This window comes from Cyprinodon variegatus, unplaced genomic scaffold, assembly GCF_000732505.1.
Source record: "Cyprinodon variegatus isolate N-32 unplaced genomic scaffold, C_variegatus-1.0 Scaffold250, whole genome shotgun sequence".
Classification (NCBI taxonomy): Eukaryota; Metazoa; Chordata; class Actinopteri; order Cyprinodontiformes; family Cyprinodontidae; genus Cyprinodon; species Cyprinodon variegatus.
This window is the reverse complement of record NW_015150703.1, coordinates 295670-306687: the sequence shown is the minus strand read 5'-3', so window position 1 is coordinate 306687 and position 11018 is coordinate 295670. Positions and strand designations below refer to the sequence as shown.

The following is an 11018-nucleotide window of genomic DNA, read 5'->3' as shown; positions in this document are numbered from 1 at the left end:
CAGACACTGAATGCGCGCTTTCATCTGGTTTGGTCTGCCGCGGTTTCCGTAGAGTCGTGAACGCGCTTGGTGAAAAGAACTCCTAGTTTTTGAATGTTTCTATTATCCGTCTAATTAAACTTTGGACATTATCAGGTTTATATATCCAGTATAACTATCTGAATATGTGCATAAACTCGGGTTGCAAATTGTTTGGTTGAATCATGTTCTTATTGTTCGATTTCTTCCCAAACAAGAGTTGATGTTTTGGGCCATTTTTTTAAGTGAATGCATGCAGCTGGCAGCCATCCAGAAAGTATTACATAAGTCTGTATAATTTGACTGGAGGCTCTGAGGTTTTTATTGGATCACACTGAGGTTTTTGTTGTTTCCCTACTTTTGTTTTTCATTTGGTTTCGCTGTTGTTCCTTTGAGGCACAAACCATGGAGCGACTCCTCTTTGATGGGCCTCTCCTTTCTTTCATCTTTAAACAACATTCAGTCTGTTTTTTGCAGAAACTGATTTGTAGGTTTGTTTTTTATTTGCAGTTAAGAAAAAAGAAAACAACAAAAGAAATCTAGCCAATCTTTTCTTTTTAAGTCCATTGAACAAAGTGAAATCTTAAGGGTTTCAGTGGTGGAAAAATGCTCCTTTTGGAAGGAACACAATGGAAACTCTGCAGCAGGAGATTTCATAATCCTCTTCATCAAACTGATGTGAGGAAAGAGTTCACCCTGCAGCTTTTCTTTGAATAGAAATCCCATGTTTTTCTGCTGCTGACTCCTCTGTTGTCCCCCCACCATGTCTCCTATTTATGATGTTTTATTAATTTTTTTATTTGAAAAACTTCCAGTAATCAGTAATTAATTTCCCTCAATCAGAAACACGGTTAAATACTCGATATTGATAAAATAGTTGAAGTGGATCCTGGCCCATCCACCACTGATGAGGAGAGAGAGAAGCGCCTCTAAGATAAAGGGCCTGATAACTGTCAGGTGGTTGGAGCGTGACTCCAAATGAATGTCAGCATGTCTGCAGAAATCACTCGATAACGCCTCAGGATGGGAATGCGTCCTCATTGCGCCTCTGGCTTGTTTTTCTCCAGCAGGTCGGAAACGGCACATCGGTGATTAAAACTTTTGCCAAAGTAACACTTCAGCTACAACTCCAAGCTAAACGCACTTTCAGTCTCATTGTTTTTGAGAAAACGAAGCAGTTTCTGGTCTCCTGTTGTGCAAAGTTGTTTTTGTTTTTTGTCTTAAAGGCATATCTTTAACCCTATAATGCCAAATGTATCGTATTTGATACATACGGTTTCTGAAATGTTTTGCGTCTGACACCTTTTGCATAATTTAATGGTAAAAACTTTGCTCAAAATCCTATTGTTCACAATCAGATATACCTGATAACAGCCAGTAGAAGACTACACAAAAAATTATCCTGACTTATCGCATAGTAATAAATTATTAATATCAAAAATGTATTTCTGTTTTTTCTTTTTGCATATTTTGTTAAAAGGCCAAATTAGGAATTCAAACCAATTTTCTGTTTTGTTTTATTCTTGGATAGGGCTTTAAAGGGTTAAAGAAAAGTCCGGTCAGCAAGGAATAATCAATGGATCATTATTTACCGTAAATCCTCTAATATTGGCCTGTATTCCATTAGCAGCCGGGTCTCTAATAATTGCTGTCGGCGGGGGTAAATAATGGCCGGACGCTAATACAGGCCGGGGCTATAATTGGAACCAACGATGTTCCTGTGCAGTCCTCAGCAACCTCTGATAGTAACATGCAAGTACCACAGGGGGGCAGTGTTTGCTAACGAATCCAATCCATTAGCTTGGGAATTCCCATCCTTAGCGCAGACAGTGCTGCAGACAGGAGGCCGGATTGTTTGGTTTTTATGACCGGCTGTGATGGCAGAACAGTTTCCATTAATTTATTTTAAAACTTTGTTTGGCCAAGATTCCATTCTATGTCTTTTTCTTTTTTTCGTATTGCCGTGCAGAAAAATAGCAGCTGCTGGAAGATGTCTGAATAATGTTCTGTAAACCGTTATGGTAATTGTACTTTTTCAATAAATGAACCTGGTATTTTATCGGTTCAAAGAGACACAATCTGTTTTTATTCATTCCACTGATCGTCTGTTTTGATCAAATAAAAATAGAGGCCTGCCTCTAATTCTGGCCTCCTTCCAATAATGGCCTGGACCAAGATGCACCTGAGTGAAATAAAGGCCCCGGCTTTTATTAGAGGATTTACGGTATACCTAAAACTAATAAGTTCGCAGTGATTTAATGAATGTAGAGTTAATTCAGTAAAAAGATAAAAACAATATTTTTCGTCGCAATCACTGAGTCTGGGAGCGGCCATTTTTGCTCAAATATAGTAGCCCCTCCCTCCTGCCATCTTCCAGCAGTGACGTCACGGTGCGGTAAGCCTAGCGCCATTCTCCCCGCTTTACAAGCTAAATCAATGGGAACTACTAGACACATCTGCAATCAACAACAATTATTGAAGATTTCCAGAGGACTTCACCATTGAAATTCACCAGAGCTATAGTGAAACTGACAATGCCCACGTGCATGGCAGCTGGATGCTGGAATACATCGGGTAAAAGTGAAAGAAAAGAGTTATTCCACCTTTCTGATTCCTGATCCTCCACGGACGGGTTGGTCGTTGGATCGCCAACTTGAAGAGGGAGGATTTGCCATCGAACTTCTGGCCAGAGAAAAAACCCGTAATATGTAGCCAACATTTGGAAGAAGAATGTTTTCAAGATGACTTGGATAATAGCGCGTTGTGACAAACACCAGATACAGTAGGGATGGAACGGTTTATGAAAACCGTCCGAACCGTTCGGTTCGACTGTCTCGGTTCGGTTCGCGTGTGTTTCGTTCGGTTCATGCGCTGCTCCTTTTTCTTATAGGCGAAGCGTTTACACTCCAGAGCAGAAGGTGGCGGTACTGCGACCAAAGCCAACCACCAGTAGTAAACAAGAAGAAGAAGAAGCGAAGCAGCGTAGCCGGGTGTAGCAGAAAAAAATCCGTTGTTGTGGAGAATTGTGTGGGTATGGCGAGTGGGAAAGAACAGGAGTTGGAAGACGCGCCAGCAGCACTTTGTAGGTCTGCTGTATGGGACCACTTTGCATTTAGAGTGACCTACGATGAGCAATCAACGAAAGTTGTGGATAAAAGTGCAACAGTGTGCAAGCATTGTGCAACACGTTTTGTTTATGCTAACAGCAACACGACCAACATGTCAGGCTAACCCCGAAATCCCTCATACTCCGTCAGCACTCCGCCCCGCTGCGCTCCAGACCGGCTGCTCAAAGCAAAGCCTACAGCCTCCACTGTGGCTCCCGTCCGCTCCGCTCTGAGTCCCTTGGAGATGGTAGAGGGCATGCGCCAGATGATTAAATTCAAAGCAGCAAAACATGCAGAAATGATCCAGGGTTTCAGTGGATCATTAAAAATAATTGCAATTCATTCATTTTTTTTTTTGTTCATTAATTTCATTAAACTTTATGGGGTTTCGGTGTAACAATCAACATATACCGAACCAAACCGAAAACCGTGACCACGAAACCGTGAATTTTGTGAACCGTTCCACCCCTACTGTAGTCCATTTCCTGCACACCCCTGTGCACGGTGGCTCTGGACGTTTCTACTCCAGACTCTGTCCACTAGGGGTGTAAATCACATCCATCATGGCGATTCGATTCAGTATCGATTTCCTGACCCAGCGATTCGATTATTTTCGATACTCAAGGATACACCACGATACGATTCAATTAGATTAATCTGTAAAATTTTTTTTTTTACACCTTACAGGCTAAACAAAGTTTCAAGTTTGAAATAAATCAATGAAAGCTGTAATATCGTTATGAATTTATTTGTTTTTTAGAAACAATAGCAAAATAAAAAGTTGCATCAAAAATAATGCAAAAATACTGCACATAATCAGTGCAATGAGTGGGCAAAATAGGTTTAGCGCCACCGCAGCACGGGAGGGAGAATTACACCCAGGAGCAAATGGATAAAAATAGACCGGAGGGAAAAAAAAACATGAATCGATTCTCGTGCGGACGTGTCGATGCATCGGATCGTCGGCTGTTGGATCGATGCATCGATACAAAACGATTATTATTTACACCCCTACAGTCCACTGCTTCTGCAGGTCCCCCAAGGTCTGGAATCGGCTCTCCACAATCGTCCTCAGGGTCCGGTCTCCTCTTCTTGTTTTCTGCCACTATTTCCTTCCCACTGAGGCGCCTTGATGCAGCAGCACTCTGGGAACAGCCTATTGGTTCAGAAACATCCTTCTGTGTCATTCCCTCAATGGGGTCAATGATGGCCTCCTGGACAGCAGTCAGGTCCGCAGTCTGACCCATGATTGGGGTTCTGACTGATGAACCAGGCTGGGAGTTTTAAAGGCTTCAGGAATCTTTTGCAGGTGTTTAGAGTTAAATTGTTGATTCAGATGATCAGGTGCATAGCAGCTCGTTTACAGACCTTTATCATGATACGCTAATTTTGTGAGATAGGTATTTTGGGTTTTCATGAGCTTTATGCCGAAATCATCCACATTAAGACAGTAAAAGACTTTAAATATTTCGGTTAGTGTACAATGGATCTAAAATATATGAATGTTCATGTTTTATCATTACATTATGGAAAATAATGAACTTTTCAATATGCTAATATTTTGAAAAGGACCTGTATTCTATTTTTTTTTTATATTTATTTAAAAATTTTATGTATAACATGGATGCATAAAAACCAAATTTTATTTCAGTGTTAAATTCTGTTTAAAGTAACAGATTATGGTTGATTTTCCTAATTCGGACCCCGCTGATTTAATTGGTTACCCCTGGTATAGACTTTTCTTAAAGGAAAATCAATTGTATTTATAGTTTCATTAGCGAACCTGATGGAGGCCTTATGTAGGTAAGAAATGAACAGTTTTAATTACCGTTCTACAGACTGTGTTAATTTGGTCCTGAGCTATTTATTCCTCTTTAGTGCGTTGGTTAGAAATAATTTATAGGCTCCATATGAAGTTCATAACATGGTCCCTGTATGTGAGTTACGCAAGTCGTGCAGTGATGGCTTCTTCCTGAGGGGAACATTGTGTGTCTCTGCAGCGATTGTCCTCTTTTGTGTCAGGTCTCTAAGCGGAGCTCACATTAATATGATAAAAGGAGGAGGAATTTGCCCAGAGCTGAGAGACGACCCTCGGCGTTCATTGTCTTAATGTCCCGGCTCCACAAAACAAGCTGTAAATCAGAGCGACGTTCGACAGCTCATCTAATTGAAAAAGGAAACACGGCTCTGACCTGTTAGAGCCTCTGTGTCTGATCTCATTCTGTTCCTTCACACCTTTCAGCCAAATATAAAGTGTAAATATTCAGCGTCGGGCCAGTGAAGAATGAAGGCTTATGGCAGGACTGTGATGTTGAGGCAGTGCAGCTTTTCTGCCGTTTCAAGGACCTATTTGGAGCATCTCTGCTTTTTTTTTAGTTGTTTCCTCATCCAAAAGTTAACAAATCTCCCTGAAAACAATTTTATAAAAACTCTTAGGACCATTCAAACCAAAAAGATTCATTTATTAAATTAGACACTGTGGGAAAAATCAACTGGTTGCTCAACTATATAAATTGGTACATGTCCTGATTCTGTGTTGTTGACGCTGTTAGATATCACAATAGAATAATGTTTTTTGTTTTATTTAAAATTCTCCTATGTTTTGTGCTTTTCATTTAAAGGTTTACTCAGGATATGAGAGCTCAATCAAAATGAAGCCGGTGGGGGGGGGGTCTGAAATACTCAAGCGAGTTAAGCTAACTCTCCAGCCTGTCGTGTTTAACCAAAGTCTTCAATTCAGTTTATTGCTAAGGAAAAGCAGTTGATTGCATCGACTAATTGACTCTTCAGCAATCCCTCACACTAAGCATGCTTGTAGCGACAGTGGAGAGGAAAAAACTCCCTTTGAACAGAAAGAAACCTCCAGCAGAACCAGGCTCAGTGTGAGCGGCCATCTGCTGAGGCCCACTGGGGTTCAAGGAGACAGAAGTATTATACTCTATTAGGTCTTGACTTTAACCTGAACCAAGGCTCCACCTTAATCAGGTTTATTTTAACTACTGTTGGAAAAATGCAGTGGTTGTTAATCCAGGTCCAGAAAGTAAAAACCTGTCTTGTTTTCCTTCATCCTGTTCACTTCAGCAGGCAATTAGTCACTCGGGTGATTAAGGCCTGGTTATTCTCCAGCAGCAGTGTGCCGTAGTTAGCTAGTCGCAGATATTTTTTTAATTTATTCCCAATTCTGAAGCATGGTCTGCGCTATGTTATTCCACGCCACAATGCAAGAGGGACAATCAGGAACTACCTAGGATTTTGGGTGTCTGTCGCTGCTTGACACACAGTTCACATGTGAGTGTTCCCCAAAGACTGACCGTGGCGCTGCGTGTTTTGGCTTCGTGTGCAAACCAACAGACCGTCACACAGAGCTACAAACTAGCGTCCTGCACGGTGTCTGGAATAGTGTCCGAATTGTGCCAGGCGTTGTGGACGGCACTACGGCCAGAGTTTCTGCCATTAGGAACCAAACAGGAAATACGCATAGAGTAGAGCAGGTGTAGAACTGACCGATCAGATGCCTCCTGTCTGCGGCACTGTTTGCGGTCACCTACAGTTTTGGGGAGGTGCAGCAGAGTGTCTGCGGAAGGAGGGGGGGGGGTTATATCTGCATTGCCTGAGACTCACACACAGACAACCTGGTTTCTGAGCTTAAACTAAGTTTTAGTCTGCATTAGGGAGCTGGAGATGCAGATGGTTGGAACTGATCAGCCAGGGCTAACGTCAGCCCGTCTGCAGCAGCCAGGGCTAACGAGTCCACACTTTCTTGGGTTCTTCTCAAGAACATACTTGTCGAGGACATGAGTGCGTCCTTGCGTTCTTGTCAATTTAGAAACGGCCATGGTCACTAGACGAGCATATATATCCCAGAATCCTTTGCCAGAGCTCTCCTCACAAAGCATCATGGGATTTAGTTTGGGAGTGAGAACAAAGATGGTGCAAGCGCCAAGCTGGAAGCCAGAGTCACGTGAGCAACGGGGAGAGAAAAGTAGTGATCATCTGTCCGGTCGGTTGGTTAACTGAGTTCACTATAAAGTTCACTATAAATTCCCCGCTCTATAAAGTGTTTGAAGGGTTAGGACGGACGCTCAGACACAGTCTGTTTCTATTTACTCTTCAGCTTTGTTGTCATTTATATAAATCCCAAATAGCTGAAATGTTAAAATGTCACCAAAACAGTTTTAGCAGAGATATAATTTCTGACAGGAATAGTTGAATCTTATTTATTTTATCACAGCTGTTTATGATCTGACAATAAACTACTCACTGGTTAAATATATCATTTAGAAGAAGGAATTACTGTCAATGAGGCTAAAGTCCAGCTATCAAATCATCAGGTAAGTTTTATCAGTAGTTTGTTGGAGAACATAGAAGTTTAAAGATGTAAAAACCTCACTGTTGATGAATAAACCAAAATACAGGATAAAATCTGAATCATTTTACCGTAATATTTCTCAGTGTTTCTGGATCGCTGACATTCTTCTAACAGCTGAGACCCCCCCCCTTCATGCTGCTGGGGGGGTCCATATTGGATGCAGAACAGTTCTTTTTTCAAACCTGCTTAAAATTATGATTTTTTTTATTGCAGTTTTTTTGTACATTTTTTTGCTGAATAGTTCTATATAATTTTTACAAATATCTAAAGGAGCAGAGGTTTTATGGTGAATTAATGTAACGAAGGAGGAAGATTTTCTAAAGTTCCTTTTATCCAATATTTACGTTTTTTTCTTTTCTGTTCCCGTCCTCCAGATGCAAGTTCTTCAGTTTGACAGAGACTCCAGAGGACTACACAATCATCGTGGACGAGGAAGGGTTTAAAGGTGAGCCCCTCGCCGTGGATCGCTGTGGCAACCACAGATTGGGCTGCAGGGAAGGATCACATCGTGTTTTCTCTGATTGCACCCAGCCCCGCCGCGGCTTCAGCTGCCACTGTTTGAGCACACTTTGTGGTTATAGATGGGAGGCCAATTGGGCGCTCGCCGTTCTTTGTGGTTGGCTGAGTGAATGAATCCATGTCATTACACTGCCTTTTCCACCGTGACCCTCCGTGGTTACTCTGGAGACCACATGCTGTGTGTTGCATAACTGCTGCAGGTATTTTACACTGATCGGTGCCTCAGAGTCTGCCTGTGTGTGTTTTGTTGGACTAAGAAAAGGGGTTGAAACACAAGCAAGCCGTGTCAGATGACATCAGGTAAACGGGACGCACGTTTCTGACCCCAACATGGAGAGAATGAGGCCTGTTGGTCCTGGGTTGTTATCATGAAGGAGGCGTTAGATTCTAAGCCGCTTTAATGATTATCTACTTGATTTCTGGAAGACATCTGCTGTTATTCTGAAACTTCCCCCAGCTTTTAGTAATATGAGATTTTCTATCATGCAGAAGATGAATAAAAGCATTAGGGTTGCCCTAATCAGTTAGCTAACTAATCAGAATATGGCAACTTCCCCTCAAACTGGTAATCAGCTGCTCAAATACCAGGAAATCAGCTTGTTTTGTCCTTTTTATAAATTCGTAGGGAAGTCATATTTAAATGTCAAATTATTCTGACTTAAAACATGTACGGCTGGAAGCCTTCTACTCCAAACCAAGCTTCTGCCGCCCTGGCGTCCTCTTCCACAACATCTTCGTCCCCGCTTTCCTCCTCTAAATAAAAAATGGATGACGGAGGAGACTCATCCCAACCTCCGACACTAAACTCTCCTCCTCTGTTTTATGTGTTGCCTTCTCAGTTCAGAGGGCCCCCTGGCTGTCTTTGTCTAGGGCCCCAAATTTCCTAAATCTACGTATATATCTATATGGAAATATCCTTGTCTGCCTGATATTCATTACCGTGGCAAATAAACATCTTGAGCAAAAATGAAATAAAAAAACTTGAGTTCTAAAAGCCAAAAATACTGGCAGCATTCAGGTTAGACATTGTGGAGAGCAGAGCACTCGGACAAATACTGCAAAGGAACAAAACTGACTTTCTGGTTCAGATATCTGGATGACATTTAGGTCAATATCCAAACCCAGGAAGGCGAGACATTCGCAAACCTCATCAACTGGACAGAAACGTCAAATTCACAGGAGGGGATACCAAAAATAAAATGTCGCCTTTTCTGTCCTCCATGGTCTGTGATCTGGAAATCTTAATGCCTACTGGAAACATACAGATTCATCCCTATATTTGTGTTTTGCTCTTGAACACAAGCTTTCTGTTATCAGAACTCTGAGTTACCAGGCTGACAATGTTCCTTCAGTTGCAGAGGAGAAACAAAAAGATCACAAACATGTCAGGAAATCCCTTGAAGCATTTGGTTATCCTAACTGGGCATTTATGTCGGCCAGAAAAATGCAGCAGGGAAAACAACAGAGAAGGAGAAATGCGAAAATATTGTAATTCCATAAGTGCTGAGAAACTCGGAAGAATTTTATCGTAACATGAATTTCACACCTGAAAGCTCGAACTGTTTCGTCCCAAAGACAGAAAACATAAACTAAAGCTGCTTGGCGTTGTTTACGGGCGCCGCTGTAGGAACCAGATCTGCTCGGGTCCTGCTTCATACCAGTGATGTTGCCCTACATGATTGGCTGAAGATTGCCACATGATGTAGAACATTGTGGTTGCCCAGACAACGATAACATCACGCAGCATCAGTGCCGAGTCGGTAGCATCTGTAGCATTAGCGTGTCTATTGACCGATGAAGTTTAACCTGATTCATAACAAAGCTGAAAAAATTCTGTTTCCGGTGAACAAAGAACGCACAAGTCTGCTCTGATGCATGCTCGATAAAGAGGGCGGGGCGAGAACAACGTCCGGGGATTTGGTGCGTTCTCGATCTGGCGTTCTTGAGAATTGGAACGGTACTCGGGCTGAGGCTGATGACGTGTCACGAGTACACGAGCACACGAGAACGCTCAAGAACGCATATTGAGAAACGGCCTATATGTACGAGTGGAGTTGCCATATGTTGACGTCATAAGAAGGGGCGGGGCCCCGAGCAGTTCTGGTACCTACCGGCACCTACCCAGTGTTGAACAACTGGGCTTGGACTGGAGATTGCTTAGATTTCTCTTAAAGTACTACAACTCATAGAACTCATTTCTGAAAACGTAAATGTTTTTTTATATGAAAATGGGTTTTATATAAAACCCACATTTCTGAAGGTAAAGCTGAACGCAAACTTCTGACTTCAACTGGATCTGCAGAGGACATAAAAATACAGTATTTAGTAAATTTGGAAACCAGGAATCTAATTTTATTTAATAAGCTTCTGCCAGTCATTGGATTCTCTTTGAAACAGTGAACATCTCTGCTGTCTGTCCTTTTTCCTCAGAGCTGCCGCAGTCAAATCTCATCAGTGTCGCTGATGCCACATGGCTGGCCCTCAACGTGGTGTCAGGCGGCGGTAGCGCTTCCAGCTCACAACCCATCGGAGTCACCAAAATCGCTAAATCAGTCATCGCTCCACTAGCCGACCACAACATCTCTGTTTTCATGCTGTCAACGTATCAGACTGACTTCATCCTGGTAAGTTTCCGGACCCGCTTAGGTGCCTTCTGAATGATTTTGCAGGGCCTCTGCTTTAAGAGATTTTCTTCACGAAGTCGGAACCCCTGCAGGTCTGGTCCTGTGTTTTCTGAAGGAGCTGTTTCACTCTGAACATGGCAGCCAGTGTTTGCTTAATAATTTATAAAATAAGTAAGTTGAGGAAAAGTTTCAGGGTTCTGGAAAGAAGGTAGAATCCATAAGTTTCATCAGAGAGGTACTGAATGTCAATAAGCTCGGGTCAACCATCCAAGGTGTTTAGATTTTACCGTAGAGGCTAGAACGGTGCAGGAATGGACAAGATTGGATTGAGATGAAGGATTTTAAGCCTTTTGTTCTCCTGGTAAAGTAACGCTGCTTTCA

The 11018-nt window shown here is 42.2% G+C and overlaps 1 protein-coding gene across 1 annotated transcript in view; it reads left to right on the top strand.

Annotated features, from left to right (window-relative positions):
* gatsl2 (GATS protein-like 2) overlaps positions 1 to 11018 on the top strand; it is a 24774-nt gene that overhangs the window by 4352 nt on the left and 9404 nt on the right. Inside the window, exons 2-3 of the mRNA XM_015382141.1 lie at positions 7869 to 7939; positions 10444 to 10637. Coding sequence (XP_015237627.1) covers positions 7869 to 7939; positions 10444 to 10637 — 265 coding nt within the window. The remainder of the gene's footprint in view (positions 1 to 7868; positions 7940 to 10443; positions 10638 to 11018) is intronic.